Source organism: Salminus brasiliensis, chromosome 2 (assembly GCF_030463535.1).
Source record: "Salminus brasiliensis chromosome 2, fSalBra1.hap2, whole genome shotgun sequence".
In the NCBI taxonomy this organism is placed as follows: Eukaryota; Metazoa; Chordata; class Actinopteri; order Characiformes; family Bryconidae; genus Salminus; species Salminus brasiliensis.
The window spans coordinates 43,332,270-43,351,035 of NC_132879.1; the positions used below are offsets into that span (position 1 = coordinate 43,332,270).

The window sequence follows — 18,766 nt, forward strand, 5'->3', positions numbered from 1 at the left end:
TGATATGAGCGAGCAATCTGTAATGAGTGAGGCCATAGGGCCATATTTTAGCAATCTTTTGGCAAACCATCAACCGCACAAATTTTTCTTTGCTATCAAAAAGGTGGGAAAGTACGCATTGCTTGGCTCGAAATGTGCAAAAGGCATGTACTAAGTCTCTTGATTAATCATGGGTGTATTTTAATAAACAAACCAACCCTTTAAGAGCCAGGTGCGGTCTGACTTTGGCAGATTGCTATTTCAGTGGCGCAAAGCAGGGGTGTATGCACATTGGCCACACACCTGTGTTGACAAGTCACTGCCAAGATAGCAACGAACATATGACTGATGATTTTCTTTGCACAAGCCACCAGGACTGTGACTATTAAGACGAGAGGGGGTTCAGTCCCTAATCAGCCACTTTAAACCATTGGCAGCTGCCGTTCAGTAGTGGCAGTAGCTAACTCCAGTGGCATCAGTCATGTAGACCATTGGCACCTGCCGTTAAGTAGCGACAGTAGCTAACTCCAGTGGCTGCTGATGGTGTACTGTGTTAACCAACTGCTTAAAGTAAAAGATTTGTGTTTTTTTTGTGTGTTGTGTTAGAAAGACCTGTTGCACATGCTTCCCAGTGGCTATTATTATTGATAACTATTGATATTGATAGCAACTATGATTTAAAAGTATTAAAATAATTATTGCTTGTTATACATGTATGCACCATATATGATTTCATTTCAGCTTGTAATCCCTCCAGGATATTACAGTATTATTGCTATATATATATATGTATGTATATATATATATATATATATATATATATATATAAAGATTGATTTTACTTCTTAAATTACTTACTTAACTTAATTAAAAAGTTAACTCATATTTTATTTTCATTACATTAATTAATGTGACATATTCCATATATATAATGAATAATATGTATAATATAAATATGTGTGTATGTATAAGTGTGTGTGTGTGTGTGTGTGTGTGTGTGTGTGTGTGTGTGTGTGTGAAAGTTACACCTGGAGTTAGCTATTGCCTTTACTAAACGGCAGGTGCCAATGGCTCTGAACCCTTGCTGATTAAGGCTGTTGACAACCCACCACCACCACCACACAGGACTTCACTGAACATAATCATTATTATTATTATAACAAATACTACGTCCTGCTTAGTTGCACAACATTGTGTTACACATCGACTTTGCATGTGTTGCACTTTACACTTGACAACTCATCTTCTCTATTTTGTATAAATGCAGTGAGTGTACTGATAGGTTCAGTCTTATATTTGTTATTATGTCTGTATATATTTTATATTATATGTTATTATTAGTTATTATTATGTGTTATTATTAGTAGTATATATTTTTAAATCTAAGTTATTTAATTCTACATTAAGCTGTACCTTCTCATTTCACTGCTAGTTGTACTGTGTATAATTATATATGTGACAAACTTTGAACTTTGAAAGCAGAATTATCATGAAAAAAATATGTAATCATTAAAAAATGTGGCGCGTGCGCATTACGCATTGCCGCACAGTCTCGAAGTAGCACATATCGATGGGTAGCACAACTCGACAGAACACCGGAAAGTGCTGCTGTCCTCTCGGGCTCATCTTCCCTGTGGGGAGGACATGGTGTCAAACACACTGTTTGCTGTGGCAGATTCAGTTGTCAGAGTGCAACATGCCAGTTCACCTACAATTCATAACCCTAAATATAAACACAGCTGAGACTATTTGATACAGGATTCTAGACCAATATAAACCATGTATTTACACTAATTAAAACACGAGGTACGAGGAGGGATGAGGTCCGACTTCCCCCTCTGGACTTCTGGATCTGCAGCGAGGATCCGGTTGGATCTATGAATCGATTCACGAGTCAAATGTCTCTCGTGAGCAAATTGTGTTAGCGTGTGCTGTACGAGCTACAGTTTGGGTCTGTTGGCGTTAGCTGGATAGACCCAAAAGCTAGACAGACCTTTTACAATCCACGTAGCTAAATACATTTATAAATACATCTATTTAAAGATTTATCTGCTCAACTATGGCGACTTCAGTGAAACTCAACACCGGTGCAGACATGCCCATTGTCGGTCTGGGAACATGGAAGGTAACGTTTATACCCTCGACTAACTTTACAAAGTCTCGTATTGTCCGTCATAAAATTAAATTATTTGTGAAAATCCTTCTTGAGAAGACCTCTTAGACTCAATAAATGTGCTTTGTGGCAGCTTAGATCTGTTAAGTTTCTAGTAATTCACAATTTGTTCCCAATTTGGTTTTTGCTTGTAATTTAATTTAATGTCAATAAAATTATTTGCACATGTAGCTCTGTCCTTCTCTCTAATCTCATACATCATATACCTTATCTCATTTGATTATATACAAAAACATCATTTTTTTAGTCTGTGATTATTACTGGCAGTTCAGGGTTAAACATATAGGGTACATAAAGTGGATAGGGGACATAGGGTACACCACTAATGGTGTCTTTACATTTACATTTTACATTTACATTTATGGCATTTAGCAGATGCTCTTATCCAGAGCGACTTACAAAGTGCTTTGCTATTTACCCAAGAAAACCTCAGCTAGTTAGAATAGACTAATACAAAAGATACCTCCAAGCTTAGACATTACTAAACACAATACAATAAGGCAACCATAGAACGGTCTTTCAACACCTAAAGCTGGGACACATAAAAGGGCAATGGCCAGTTTAGGATATCCACCAGAGGAAAACATGGTGGTGGTAATATTTACAGACAGTTTTCTTACACCGCAAATCACTGTTGCTTTCTCTCTCAGTCACCTCCAGGAAAGGTGGCAGAAGCTGTAAAGGCTGCCATCTCTGCAGGCTACAGGCACATCGATGGAGCATTAGTCTACCAGAATGAGAAGGAGGTTGGAGAGGGTGTTCATGCCAAGATCAAAGAAGGAGTCGTGAAAAGAGAAGAGCTTTTCATGGTCAGCAAGGTAAGGTCTGGGCTTGATATTGTTGAACATCTTACATTACAAGCTTTAGTACGTTAAAAATTGGGGAGGAGAACAGGGCAGTGCAGTAAAAGAGCATAACAGCAAATACCTCTTAATATCTCCACAGCTTTGGTGCACGTTCCATGAGAAGTCTGCAGTAAAAGGGGCGTGTCAGAAGACCTTAAGTGACCTGCAGTTGGATTACCTGGACCTGTATCTGATCCACTTCCCAATGGGCTTTCAGGTGGTTTTAAGGTGCATGTTCAGTCAGACTTTAAAAGAAAGTATGGTCAGGTTCAGTCCAGCTATATGCTGTGATGTGAAACCTCATCTTGAAATCTGTTGCTTAAAAATAAAGGCTTGTTTGGAGTGATGCCACCTAAGAACCCTTTTTAGCATCATTTATTTTTAACAGTGTCTATGTCAAGAAAGTGTGGTGCATATTTAGGATCAGATGGAGCAATGACTGTTCAGTATAGGCCTTAAAGAAAGAAATTACATGTCATACAAATAGCATAAGCACACATTACCAACTGGCTCTTTTTTGTTTCATTTTTTAAAAAGTCACAAGTCTTCCTCCAAGATATCACTGAGCAAACATTAATTAAATGTGTTTCATTGTATTATTAAGACTCATTCATATCCAGGACAGATTAAATGACCATAAACCATAAAATAAGCTGTTTAACCGACAAGGGTTATGGACACACAATTGTTTAAAATATATATTATTGCTATTTTTCAGGCTGGAACAGATCTGTTACCACTGGATAGTGAAGGCGTAACTATCAATGATGATACTAATTTCCTGGATACCTGGGAGGTGAGGAAATGACCAGTTATTGCTTATTGTTTGGTTCTGCTGAAGAACATACTTCTATGTTCCTATTGTAAACACCAGTGAGTTATACATTATGACTACTTGAATGAAAATGCTCTTGAATGCAAAGCTGGAAAGCTTTATTAACCTTGGCATAGTTTAATAATAAGAGTTTATGGAATTGACACTCTCTAACCGCAAACACTTGTCTTTTTTTTTTTTAAAGAAATTGTCCTATAACCAAAACAGGACTAAAAAAGGGACCAATTCCAAAACCCAAACTGTATACGTGTTATTCGCTCATTTTATTTACGGCTCAAAATGTACATACATCCAGCCCGCTACTGCAAGTCTTTTTCGACACCTAAAGTTGAGACACACCAAAGAGCAATGGCCACTTTAGCCCGTGGCTTTGCCTGTGCCAGGGCCTGCAGAAGGGTAGCTCAAATTCAGCAAAACTAAAGCTGGAGAAGCTGGCAGATGCTAGGCCAAAAGCTAATCTTAGCTCACAGAGGCACCGTTTGGAAAATTGCCCATCAGTGAAACACAGCCAATGGGCGTTTAAAAAAGCCCCTCCCCGGCTGGAGCCCATTCAACAGCTGGGAAACCTGCCATTCCCTGATGAATGCATCCTCAGGGAAAAGCACCTATTGGATATCTCTTCATCTTTCCCCACACCAACCGGACAGCAGGAGAATCTGGTATGACTTGCTACAGTGCTGAAACCAATCCTGTTCTAAGCTATGCTAGGTTATGTGGCTCCTGCTATTGGAGAATACCAGTGGCAGTAAAGGACTGCAAATATGTTTAGGTAGGTGGCACGTGTCAAAGCTAGGTAAAGATCTGATGCTTGCCAGCCCATTTTAATTGTGGCCAGGGGTTCTTTTGATTCTGACAGATACATAGTATTCCTCCTGTAACCATCATTGAAATGTCTTTGTAGACTTTGTTACGCTTGTGTATCTTTAAACCTTGGGGGGCCAACACCCTGTTGTTAGTTGGTTGTTTGGGCCCCTCCACCAACTTATCCTTGCATTCTAGGGGTACACCAAAAGCCTTACTGTTTCGTCGATGCTCTGATCCAGTCTTTTGACCATAACATTGCTGCCGTCTAACATATACCCCAGACCTTGTCAAAAAATATATATTTTGATCAATTTGGTGTTGTTACAATATAAACCGTGTTATCCACTTCATTTGTGAGAATAATGATGTTTGGCTCATTGGTGTACACTGCTTATTTAATCTGCTACACATTGTAAATTGTTATTGATGTTCTAGGGTATGGAGGAGTTGGTGGATGCTGGACTAGTCAAGGCTATCGGCATCTCCAATTTCAACCGAGAGCAGATTGAAGCCATCCTGAACAAGCCAGGCCTCAAGTATAAACCTGCCAACAACCAGGTAAGGTCCTGTAAAATGTAACTATAATGAAAATGTGGGTTGAGATATAGCAGTCTGCCTATGCATGTCATTGGCATTAGAAAGGACATTGGCATTAAATGAGAAAAGCTGTCTTGTATCTAATAACTAGACATTTGCCCACAGCAAGCTTTGTAATCCTGTTGCTTCCTTGGTGTCCTTTTTTTGTTGAAAACGAGTGTGTAACTTTCAAGCAGTATCTGCGTTGCAGTTTATTTTGATATATTTTGAGTTTATGTCGCATAGCAATGATGGTGTACCAAAATACCCGATTAAAACTCCAGCTGTTATTCTTTGGTTTTCATCAGATTGAGTGCCATCCCTACCTGACTCAGGAGAAACTGATCAACTTCTGTGAGTCCAAGGGCATCTCAGTGACTGCGTACAGTCCTCTGGGCTCTCCTGATCGACCATGGTAGGTGGTCTTCCTTAAACTTACCAGATAAGGACTTTTGTGACAATTTAAAGGTTTATATTTTAAACAGTTTAATATTTGAAATAATTTACTTTGAAGTTAAACCAATTGTACCCTGTTTCCAAAAGTTAAGACAGATACCTGGTGTCTTACTGAAAAAGAACACAAACCACAGCACCCTTTTCAGCCAATTTAAACAGCCCTGTTGAGAATGGCTTAAATGATAATGAACCACTGCTTGTGTGACCCCCACCTTCCAGCCTTGCAAACCTCTGCATATTATGTAAAGTAAATAAATGTAATAAGAAATTTCTTATAAGCATTTAAAGAAAGTTATCCTACTGGAATGTGACTGTTTTTACAGTTCTGTTATTTGGTCAGTGTGAGCTTTGCACCGTTGGCACAGTCAGATGCTGCTCATAGTCAATTTTCAGTTTACTCACACTCATAACCATGGCCTAGAGCTTTACAAGTCAAAAAACTTTGGCGAAGCAAGAAAAACAGTATTGACTACAATAATGAGCTTGACAACCTAATGTTACTTGCTGCATATGGGTGGTATGAAAGGTTTTTATTAAACACCACAGAAGCATATTGCTTGTGAATGCATAGTTATGGCAGTTACATAATTACACTGTTGCATGTTGCATTGTTTTCTGATTAATAAAGAAATTTATGTATATATTTTTGGCAGACATATGAGGCACAAAGACTTATTGCACTGCTATTTTTACCTGCTTAATACTTGACAATGAAGAAAAATCTCATAAAACACCCATTCATTATATAATAGCAGTATATTACCAAACCATTTAACATCTCATTTTGTAATGAATGTACTTAACTTCGTGTTTAAAGCACCAGTGAAATGACTTTTGCTGACACTAGCATAAGGCAAAGCATTTGTTTCTAACACCAGGGCCAAACCAGAGGACCCTTCATTGCTAGAGGACCCAAACATTAAGGCCATTGCTCAGAAATACAACAAGACCACTGCTCAGGTAGGCAGACTGGAAAATGAAGCCAATTCAGCAGCTATAGACAAATATAATAGACAAATTAATAGACAAAAATAATAGACAAACATGGAGAAATATAAAAGACACAGTCAGCAGCTATAGACAAATATAATTTAACTAACCTAATAACACACAGAGATCAGTTTATTTCATTGCTTTTATTGAACACATTAAAGCTTCGGTGCAAGCTAAAAAAAAGTAAGTGAGCCTCTTGTTAATGATTCTCCAAGAGCTAACTGACAAAATGTTTTAATTACAGAGATGAGATTGAAAGTCTGGTTTCACATGTGCTTTTAGAAGGACAGTAGAGGGGAAGACACTCCTGTCTAAAAAAACCTAAAAACAAACAAAAAAACACTGCAGCTTATCTTATATTCAGTATACATGTATACTGCATGGAATATCAATTTAGTGAGCTTTTTTAGATGCTGTGTCGGCTATTGGAACTTAAAATGTGCTTTTTGTTTCACACTAAACAACTTACAGATCCTCATACGCTTCCACATCCAGAGAAACATCGCTGTGATACCCAAGTCTATCACGCCTTCACGCATCCAGGAGAACTTCCAAGTAAGGAACTTTCGTATTACAGAACAGTGAATTTGCAGAAAAAAGACACAACAGAACATTTTTACTTTTTCAATTATTTTATTCATGTCCAAAGGTCTTTGACTTCACACTGACTGATGATGAGATGAAGACTCTGTTGGGCTTCAACAGGAACCTCAGGGTTTGCCCCATGCACTGGTGACTTTGCCTTTCCATTTTTCCTCTTCCATTTTTTGACTCACTTTGTGGTTTTTGATGCACTCTATCAATATCAAGTAATAATACCTCATAGACTGCATGTGCACATCATGTCCTTGTGCTTGCTGAACATCTCATTCCAAAACTATTAATGAGGTTGTTACCTGATGTTAGACAGCAAGCCCTGTCTTGCAGTAACCATTCAGTTCATACCAAAGGCATTGGTTGGGATTGATGTTGGGGCCGACAGGAGTTAATCTTTCAGTGTTGTGAAGTTCATATTTTTTGTGTAGGAAGGCTACTGTGTTTTTGGGGTTACGAGGTGGGGGTCATGGACCAAATAAATTAAGAACCAGTGGTTTAAGGCATTTCAGGAGCTTTCATGGCCTACAGTTTAACCATTGACCTGTTGTTGCTCTAAGATGTATCCACTTCACACTAACAGTATTTACATTTAACAAGGGGAAGTTCAGAACAGAAGGCTGGTTGTAAAGGTGGTATCCTGTGTCACTGCGAAAGGATGTCTATCAAAGTGGCACTGTCGTAGGATGCCACCTCTCCAACAAGTCAGTTCTGATGGAATGATGGCACCCTTTGTATTGTTTGTCATCTTTATTGACTGTGGATGTAGTATGTGTAAATAAGAATTTATGGGTTCAACTCTTTCGTCTTCTAAATATCTTTGTCTTTGTATTGCAGGGGTGTGAAGCACAAAGACTATCCATTTAATGCTGAATACTAAAACGGAAGAAGACTCATCCAAGATGCTGCCTAAAAGCTTAAAAATGTTGCACTTTCTACTTTCTTTATATGTAAATATTGCATTTTGTCCGATCTACTATAGCGATCTGTCAGGGTAAAGCCTAGATAAAGCAATGACAATGTGACTGCTTCAACATAAGAGCTTATTAGTATTTTCAAGGAACATAGATAATCTTCCCAGGTCAAAGTGACCCGTTGCATGTTTAACCTTCTGAAAGTAGCATATTTTTCTCCATAAACATTGTCTTTAGTGCAATTAATTTAAGCTGTGATGACTGTAATCAAAATGAAAATTTTGAAGTAAACGTCATTTACCTGTGATAATCATCCTTTTTTCGATATTCATTTTGATACTTTCTATTGAATTATTATTTGGCCTTTGGAGATATGAATGTCTCTTTGGAAGTTGATGGCTGTGGGACAAGCCATTGGACCCCTCATTTGACCCTCAACCTCATCATTTGACAATTTATTATCATGATCAGACTAGATTATACCTGTGTAATATGTTGCAAATGTATGTTGCTCTGGATAAGAACATCAGTCAAATGCCATAAATTCTAATTCAGACATTAGAGGTATTGCATGTTTGTATCTAAAGGAGTAATTCAGTGGTGAATAAGAGGTTCTGTAATACGACACAAAAGACAGAACCTACAGAAGACAAATATGCTGCTTACATTCACCAACACATAAAAAGCACATGATATTCCAGCAAGTTCACAAAACCCTCTTGTCACATACGTCAGCTGTGCATTTCATTACAGTAATAATGCAAAAATCTTGACTTTATTGTAAAATAAAACACTGTAATAATACTGATTTCAGTTATCCTTCTGTGTAGTTTTCTAAGTTACACTAGGCTAGCACTAATTTAATAAGAATAGTAGTAATGTAAAAAATGCAAGACATCCGTACATTGAAATGCTTGTGGTGAGCAGATAGTTTTGCAGTGAGTTAGCTGATACCAAGCAATAAATTCACTAAAGGATGCTGAATGTTTTATCCAGTAAAATCTGAAGTTAGTTGTAACATGAACTTAAGGTTCTTGTTCATTAGCACTATTTGGTTATGCTTTGTGTGTGTTATGCGCTGTGCTGCTCCAGAGACATGTGGAGATCAGTATTCTGCATTCAGAGGGAAGTCCTTGTGCTTGGAAGCCCTAAATGAAAGGGTAATAGCACTGAGTTTCAAAAAGATCAGAAATAAAAAAAAAGCCTACATATTTTCTTAACTCACCATTCCATTGGAAATGCTCTCCAGTTCCTGTTGAAGCTCAGAATGGTGTCCATATCTTCCTTACTCAGCTCAAAATCAAACACCTGTATCAAAACAGAATATTCACTCTATGATCTAGTGCAATATCCCTTTTGTGTGGACTGCCTATTTACAGTTACAATCAAAATTATTCAACTCTTGCTGCAAATTAGGTTTTGTTAGCAAAATATATAAACTTTCAGCTGTGTACAATAAACCAATCGAACAAGAACAAGCGTTTTAAGTACTTAGTAGAGCACCCTTTTGCTGTAAAGCCAAGATGCAAATGTAATACCAGATACTGGCAGCATTCCTTATTGCCAATGGCCTCTGCTTCACTAATATCCTTGACCTTTTTAAAGTCCCCCAAGGCTTGGTTTTAGAAAAGTCCTAGATTCTAGAGTGACCGTTACAGTCGCCTGACTTGAACCACACTGAACCACTGACTTGCAGAAGGCAGTTGCCTCAATGCAAACCCAAGAATATTGGGCGCTCTACTAAGTCATGTAGGGGTTATATAATTCTGAGGCTGCAGCTGAACTGCATTTTGTGTTGAATTTGGAGGAAGCACTTATGTTAGTTGTGTTGAGCTATTTAAATTGGTCTTGTTTGATTGGTTTATTAAACAGCTGAATGTTGAACATTTTGCTAATAAACCTCATTTGGAATGTAGATTGAATAATTTCTTAGTATGTATATGTGAAGACATATAATAGTTGTGACAGTTTACAACAGTCTTTTTTGGGGGGGAGGGAGGCGGACAGAATAAGTTATCACACACATCTTTAATGAAAAAACGTTGGACAAGTCAATATTTTAGGTTTTCATCAGAGGGTCAACATTATAAAAACCAGAGTCAGACCATTTGGAAGCCATCAACAAGCTTGTGGAAGAAGTCTGGGTAGCACTCTTCTTGGCAGAATTACTAGCGTTCATTTAACCCCTTAAACCTCTATGGCTTATTACATTCTAATGTGTATTCCTCAGTAACTTCAGGGACTTATGTGCAAACTGGTGTGTCATTGGTAATAGACGTCTGTGATAAAACTTTTTGCCTGCCAGTGGACAATTAACCATTTAAGGAGTTAAAGTTGTTGGTTTTCTTGCACAGACCAGACCTCTATCCATAGTCTACATATTTTCAGTCAGGTCATTCCAGACTCTTAATGTTAGCCTTCTTTATCCCCTCCATGGCCACCTCAGATGTGTTTCTGAGATTATGGTCATGTTGGAACACCCAGTTTCAACCATTTAACTGTTTGAGGTTATGCTGAAGAATAATAATCATCTACTTTGTACAATGTTCTAGTTCCACTGGCAGCTCAACAGCTGGTCCAGTGTTCTTGGGGTTGCAAAGGGATTGGAGTTACAAATGTCTCACACATCTGGTCATTGTGACCAAACAACTCTGTCTGTCTCATCAGACCTTAAAACTTTCTTTCTGTTTTTTTTTTTCATGAGGTCAATTGCAAACTCTAGGTGAGCTTAAAGGTTTCTCTCTAGCGCAGGGGCTTGTTTCTTAGATAACAGCTTCTATGTCCATGGTGATGTAAAACTTGCTTGACTGTAGACCGTGACACTGGTGTTTTGGCAGCTTTGCATTTATAGCAGGTCGTGCCTGGGAGGATCTTGAGTTGTTCCTGACCATCAGAACCAGTTTCCAGTTTTGGCTTCTTGCACAGTAAGGCATTATTCAGTGACTACAGGGACTGATATAGAAACTTGTGGGACTATTTTTTGGTAATAGAGGTTTTCAGTAAAACCTTCGGCCCACTGGTGGTCTGTAGGCCTTTAAGGGGTTAAGTGTTCGTCCAGTCTCCCATGACCCTGTGTGTATATATTTTATTGTGTGTTGATTTCCACCCCCACCCCCCACCTCCCCCGCTTGTGCAGTTAAAAATATATCATAGAAAGCCAAGTATTATCATAACAGGTAAATAACAGCGAAATAACAGCTGTGCATTCAGTAGCATGAGGTTAAAAATCTAGCATAATTACCTGGAAATTTTCTTTGATTCTTCCTGGATTGACGGATTTGGGAATAACCACAACATTCCGCTCAATGTGGAACCGGATTAGGACCTGGTGACAGAGTTCTCTGATTTAGCATGTCATGTGGTCTTAAGATAAGATGGTGATAAGACCTTCAAGAATGTTCAAGAACTTGTTAGAGCTTATTTTACATGTACATATAAACACACACGCGCACATACACTATGCGTTTAAATGTTTGTGGACACCCCTTCAAATAAATTCGTACAGCTGCTTTAAGTTGGAATTATTGCTGACACAGATGTGCAAATGCACACACACACAGCTTGTCTAGTCTCTGTAGAAAGGTATTGCCAATAGGACTCTGTGGAGCAGATACATATGAACCTATTGGCCCCCTGCCCAATGCCAGGTGTGGGCAAAAGCTATAAAAAAAAACCCTCCCAGCATTGAGTTGTGGAGCAATGGAACTGTGTTCTCTGGAATGTTCATGCTCAGTGCAATACTTTTGGGATGAGCTGGAGAGTTGGGGATGAGGTGGAGTGGTGGTCATCCAACTTCTTGACCTCATTAAAGCTCTTGTCTCTGATCATCCTGATGATGAGTTTTGGCTTAACCCGAATGCACTTGCAGCCTGCCTCAACCAGTACATTACAGATAACTCCACCGTTGAAGGTTGCAGTGAGGGACACCACTCCCAAGGCTATCTCCTCACCCCCAGTATACCCTCGCTTTTTCTATGGGGAACTGGAGCAGTAGGGAGTGCTCCAGAGGAGGCTTCCCAAGATATTTTTTTGGGGCCAGAGAGATGTTTGGGGACACAGGGAGTAAGGAGTCCACAGTGCTGCCAAGTGCCCTGGAGGAGGCCTGCAAGCCAGCTGGGGAGTCCACAGCATCGCCAAGTGCCCTGGAGGAGGCCTGCAAGCCAGCTGGGGAGTCCACAGCATCACCAAGTGCCCAGAGGAGGCCTGCAAGCCAGCTGGGGAGTCCACAGCCTCTACTCCAGTGCAGGTGGTCTTGTCTGTTCTTTCTGCTCCCATGATGGCTACCAGGTTGTCTGCTCCAATGTCTGTGGTCTCGCCTGCCCCTGTCTGCCAGCAGTCTTGTCTGCCTCTGCTCCAGTGCCAGCTCCCAGGACTTCTGCTTCAGTGCCAGGTCTTGTCCGCCCCCTTCTGCAAGCCAGTGGCCTCGTCCGCCACTTCCGTCTCCGGCAGTGTCTACTCATGACTCTGTTTCCCACCAGGCTGGTGCATTGGCTCTTCCTAGGGAGCACCAGCCTCCTGCTGGGTTGGTTTAGGCCTCAGGGACCTGGGCCTCCAGAGTTTTTTTTGTCTGCGTCTGATGGACGCACCGTTGGGGAGGGGGTACTGTTATGTCTCCCTATGCTGGCCTCAGCAGGGAGCTCATGCACAAGACATGAGCTAGACAAGGGTTAAGCTCCGCCATTCACCTGAGGTCCAGCTCCAAACACACAGGTGCTATTCATTAGGGGACTGATTACTAGTACTAGCAGACTGTAAGATGCGTAAAAGTAGTCTCCAGCAATACTAAGATGTCAGCAAGGGTTTCCTTCTTGCACACTTTCCATGAACATCATCAAACTTAATGCTACTTTGACATCAACTGTGGCAAGCGGTACCTGTAGGTCCCATGATGACATTTTAGTATTGTTGGAGCATTGTAAGCATCTTGTGGTCTGATCTTGGATTAAAGTTGCTAGGATGGCCGGATCTGGCCATATATAAAGGATGTAGTGGACAGTTCTTTTTAAATCCCTTCCAAGACACACATGAATGACACTCATCTAAAGCAACTCTTTGGAGCTTGTCATGGTGATTCCACTCACTGAAACAGTCAGAAGCTAACCACACTAAATGTCTGAAGTTTAAGTTTAAGACAGCCTCCTACAGCTAATGAAGTGCACCAGATTTAATATCTTGTTAATTAGGCTTGTTATAAAACTTTAGGTTTTAGCTGTTTGCAATAAATCAAGTTTAGCTTAGTTCTCCAAATTCAACACAAAATACCACTTTTAATGATTACTGCATTAGCACAATTATTACTATAATTACACAGACAATTTTTTGGAGGTAATATTCATGGGTTTGCATACTGTAACCAACTTCTTGAATTCCCACCAAAGTCAGGCGACTGTGATGACCGTTCCAGAATCTTCCAGGACTTCTTCTGAAACCAGGTCTTGGTGGACTTTGAGGTATGCATGGGATCATTGTACTGTTGAAAAGTCCAGTGGTAAGCTTCAGCTTTCTCACAGATGATATGACGTTTACAGATATCCTGATACTTGATTGAATCCACCTTGCCTTCCTTACTCTACAGGTTTCCAGTGCCAGAGGAAGAAAAGCAGCCCCAGAACATCACCAAGATACCGCTATGCTTCACTGTGGGCAGGGTGTTCTTTTCAGCGTATGCTTTATTTTTCTTTCTCCAGACATACCACTGACCCAAAGGTCTAAAGTTCCAGTTTCGGTTCATTGCTCCACAGAACAGAATCTTCTGTGGCTTAATTAAATGATTTGATGCAGATTGGAGCCATTTTTTCTTGTGACTCAGAGGGAGTCAGTAGAGCTGTACAGCCATGGAGACCTTCAGCGCTTAGCTTGCGTCTTACTGTGCAAATGGAAACCTCAGTGCCTGCTGCCATTAAAACATTCTGTCACGTCCAGCTAGTGTAGCCAGCGTTCCACTAACTGTGAACTTGCGAACTATGCTACTAATTGTAACTCTGGGAACATTCAGTGCTTTTTGTATCTTTTTGTATACTTTTCTTTGTTTGTGAAAGGCCATGATCTCTTCTCTGAACCTTCTGGACAACTGTCTTGACTTGCCAAATATAACATGCAATTAAACAGCCACCAGACCCACTAGCCAGTCTAGGTATTTGAGTGTTTTATCTCAAGCACACCTGATGCAACTAATGAAGACCTTATTGTATCACTTGATCTGCAAATATGTGCTCTTATGAGGGATTATATTCAGAAGGTTGAATAGCTGAAAAACTGAGATTGCAGTACATTTACAGCATTTAGCAGAAGCTCTTATCCAGAGCGACTGATCACTGACACAAAAGTACTTCACTGTTTACTCAAGAATAACCTAAGCTAGTTTGAATAGATTAAAAATTCAAAGATACCTCTAAGCTTAGACACTACTAAACACAAGTCAATATAGAGACCATAATACTCTACTCTTCGCCCAAGTACTCTTGGCCTTCAGTGTGTGTTTGAAGACAGTGAGCGACTCTGCTGTTTGGGCACCCAGGGGAAGTTTGTTTAACCACTTCGGTACCAGGACAAAAAAAAGCCTGGAAAAAGCCTTGTCTTCTGTGAATTTTAGTGGATTGCGGGTCGAGCCGAGCCATACTCGGCTTTTGGCCATTACCATCAAGTACAAAGGGGCTGGTCCATTCTTGGCTTTGTAGGCCAGCATCAGGGTTTTGAATTTGTTGCAGGCAGCTCCAGGAAGCCAGAGAAATCACATGTTCTATTAGCTGTGTGGAGCTAATTAAACTGTTTGTTTGATTGGTTTATTGCAAACAGCTAAAAGTTTGTGCATTTTGCTAAGAAACCTAATTTGCAATGGTGGTTAAATAATTTCAATTGGTTGACAAACAAGGTACCTGTGCTGTTGTCTTATTATGCTTAGCAGCTATGGCCTTAATCTTTGGGTCCTCCAAGAGGGATGGTTCATCTGCTTTTGCCCTGTAAAGAAAAGACCAGTGAGTAGAGTTAAAAAATATTCAACGGTGGGTTAATCTCACTTCTGCTGTAATGGGTAAGTTAATCAATTAGTGGGTTATTTAGTAAGAAAAGGGTTTCATATTTGCGCACCATGGTCTGTCAGGAGATCCCAGAGGACCATACGCAGTCACTGTGATACCTTTAGACTGACAGAAGTTGATCAACTTTTCCTGTGTCAGATAGGGATGACACTCAATCTGTGGAAGAAGATAAAAAAAACACAATTTTCTCTGATAATAAACACTAGGATTCCTTCAGCTGTTTATCATATAGTCAACATAACTAAGATTTGAGAGGAGAATCATCTCTGACAATTTCCTGTTTTTTAACCTAACCTAACATCCTATACATTTCTATCTCTTAACTTGGAGATAGGAACCCAGTGTTCATTAAATTGGGTGTTATTTTAGCTTACAGCAGTAGCTGTTTTACAGCTTCCTTCCAGCTGTGAAACAATCTTTTCTGGAGCTACATTTGTTAAAGCCATGGTCAGAACCAGCAGAATGAATATTGATTGATACTGTAAGAAATACAGTGTGTAAAAGGCTACCTGGTTGTTAGCAGGTTTATACTTGAGGCCTGGCTTGTTGAGGATGGCTTCAGTCTGCTCTCGGTTGAAGTTAGAGATGCCAATAGCCTTGACCAGCCCAGCATCCACCAGCTTCTCCATTTCCTTTATGATTTTTGAAATGAATGTAATGAATTATTTACATTCAGAGAAACGTTTAGGTTTTTATAACTCTTTGAACTCTTTCACATATTAAAATGTGATTTGTTTTTTACGTACCTCCCATGTCTCCAAAAAGTTGCTGTTATCTGGAATAGCTTGACCCTCAGCGTCAAAAGGCACAATCTCATCTCCAGGCTGTAGATGTAAGTCCAGAGGTCAGGATTTATGTAAATGTAATGCCATTTACATGTTGGTTGTTAATTTGTTATTTGCAAATTGGGCTTATTAGCTAAATTCGCAACCTTTTAACGGTTTGTAATAAACCAATCAAACAAGAACAATTTAAATAGCTCAAGAAAACTAATATAACACGTTGTTTCTTTAAATTCAACACTAAATACTACTTATAATGACAACTGCAGTCTCAGACCTATTCAACCGCTCTGAACAGAGGCTCCCATAGGAACAAACCAGGTGGCAAATCAAGGGCTTCATTAGTTTCATCAGGTGTGCCTGGCGTAAAACACATTAAATACCTGTCTTGGGGTTTGCTTTATGTGACGTTTGAGTCAAGACAGTTGACCAAAAGGCTCAGAGAAGAGATCATGGCCTTGCGCAAACAAGAAAAAGGACACAAAAAGAGCAAAGGCACGGAATGTTCCTAGCGATACAGCTGAAATAATAGTTCACATGTTCACAGTTAAAAGAACAGTGTCTCCGCTACCTGGATGAGGCAGAACTGGAAGCTAACACTGGGTACCACCAGATTCATGAGAAGGACAATGGTCCCAAGCACACCTTGAAATCCACCAAGGATTGACTTGAATCCCATGGAAAATCTTTGGAAGAGGCAGTTGCAGTTTTCAAACCCGAGAATATTAGTGAACTGGAGACCACAAGATTCCTCAGGAACGCTGCCAGAAGCTGGTGTCTGGCTGTGCATCACATTTGCAACAGGCCATGACAGCAGAATGGTGCTCTACTAAGTATTAAAGTTAGTGTTGAATTTGTAGAAAGCACTTGTCATATTAGTATTAGTGTCTTATTTAATTGGTTTATTGCAAACAGCTGAAAGTTTTTGAAAGTGATAAACCTCATTCGCCATGATGGTTGAATTGTTTTGGTTGCAACTGTATAGTTCATAATGGTACCTTAAAGCCCATTGGGAAGTGGATTAGGTAAAGATCCAAGTATTCAAGCTTTAGGTCACTCAGGGTCTTCTCACAAGCTCCTCTAACCAAATGCCTCTCGTGGTATGTGCACCATAGCTGGAAAGATGTAAATCTGTAAATTATTCCAGTGAAGTGCACTTGCCTCTTTCGTATTAGAAAAATATAATTACTAGCAACTCACTGGTTAATGTTTACACTTTTAAACCCATAAGAAGATTGCCTACCTTGCTGACAATGAAAAGGTCCTCTCGTTTTACCACTCCTTGATCCATCATGGCATGAACAGCAGCCCCAACCTCTTTTTCATTCATATAGAGAAAGGCACCATCAATGTGACGGTAGCCATCCAGAATTGCTGCCTTTACAGCTTCTTCTACCTGCCCTGGGGTGGACTGTGGAAAAAATCACATACAGGGGAGTTAAAGAAAACACCAAACTAGGGCAGTGAAGTTGTAGTGAAAATGGGGATTTAAATGCATTTTAATACTAAAAGTAAAATGACATAATAATAATGCGGCTGTTAATTCTGTTATCATGCATTTGTGTGTTGAATCTTACTGTGTAGTTTTTGTGAATTTTAGAGACTTTTGGAGTGCTCAGCCTCCATCTTCGTGTAGTGTGTGTGAGTTGGTCACCCTACCCCCCTTAGTGAGTGAGTTGAGGGACAGCTGTTTGGAGGTTTTAGCCTTTTCCGAATCAGTATGCATTGCAAATAAAAGAGCAATGAATCCTCAGTAAACAACAACAACAACAACAACAACAACAACAATAATAATAATAATAATAATGTCCACTTGGAAATAAAACTATTGTGGGATATCAAGAATTCAAGATCTTGGCATGAACAGTATCAGCAGAGGAGTCTGAGAAAATGTATTATATCTCATCTGGTCTATATTTCATCACGTATCTTACCTTCCATGTCCCCAACCCTAAAATGGGCATTTGTGCTCCTGTTCTGAGAGTGATGGCGAATGTCATGATGAAGCGGTTCTTCTTTTATCTAGACCCACTACGGTAAAGTAGCCTTGATGCCACCAGACGTTGGACTGTTTCTCAACACAGGCAGCTTTCTGGATAAAAGGCTTACATCAGAGCTTGATTGGTCAGGTCTGGAATCCACCCCTTAGCTACTAAAGCTGGCAGGGGAGGACTTGGAGTAGCAGCAGTTAGTCCAGCAAATAATTGCACTCCGTAAACTGACTCAACAATGAGCTCATTGAAAGGTTTCCCATGTCATGCATTATGGTTGAAGGTGGTACAACTTTCAAAAAGCACTGACAGACACATTTCAGGATCAGTCAAACTAATGGATTAAGTAACAATCTGCAACTGATCCAGAAAGGCGCTCATTAACACCAAAACCGTGGCACACATTACACTGGTCCTTAAATCACTGTATTGATCAGGATCAATTTTAAAATCCTATTTCTGATCTATAAAGCATTACATGATTACACTAAACATCTCTAATTCACTTACACATTATGAAGCTCCCATATCATCTGGAAAAGTGTTCACATGCAGAATCAAAACTAGGAAAGGTGAAGCAGATTTTAATATTTACGCTCCAACCCATGAAACAAGCTTCCAAAATGTTGTCTTATTTATACCAGGGCCTAAACTATTGTGATTTACAGGCTTTTACATAATCTTCAATTATTTTAAGCTCTTAATTCGTTTAAATTTAGTTTTGTTTTTGGAATTGGAATATTTAGTCTTTTTTAACTGTACCAACAACAACTATGGGTTTCTAGGC

General features: G+C 39.6%; 2 protein-coding genes across 2 annotated transcripts; one reads left to right on the forward strand and one right to left on the reverse strand.

Moving 5' to 3' along the window:
• The first annotated feature begins 1,904 nt into the window (after positions 1-1,904).
• LOC140549323 (aldo-keto reductase family 1 member B1-like) lies at positions 1,905-8,467 on the forward strand. Its single transcript, XM_072672856.1, has 10 exons — positions 1,905-2,104; positions 2,803-2,970; positions 3,098-3,214; positions 3,716-3,793; positions 5,072-5,194; positions 5,521-5,627; positions 6,547-6,628; positions 7,133-7,216; positions 7,311-7,393; positions 8,093-8,467. The coding sequence occupies exons 1-10, from the start codon at positions 2,039-2,041 to the stop codon at positions 8,133-8,135; spliced, it is 951 nt and encodes a 316-aa protein (XP_072528957.1). The 5' UTR covers positions 1,905-2,038; the 3' UTR covers positions 8,136-8,467.
• Positions 7,318-18,063, reverse strand: LOC140549322 (aldo-keto reductase family 1 member B1-like). The gene is made up of 10 exons (XM_072672854.1): positions 17,923-18,063; positions 17,232-17,399; positions 16,987-17,103; positions 15,953-16,030; positions 15,716-15,838; positions 15,256-15,362; positions 15,045-15,126; positions 11,411-11,494; positions 9,395-9,477; positions 7,318-9,317 (listed from the first exon to the last, which is right to left on the reverse strand). Exons 1-10 carry the CDS (start codon positions 17,986-17,988, stop codon positions 9,275-9,277), a joined length of 951 nt encoding a protein of 316 aa, XP_072528955.1. The 5' UTR covers positions 17,989-18,063; the 3' UTR covers positions 7,318-9,274.
• Between the last annotated feature and the right edge of the window lie 703 nt (positions 18,064-18,766).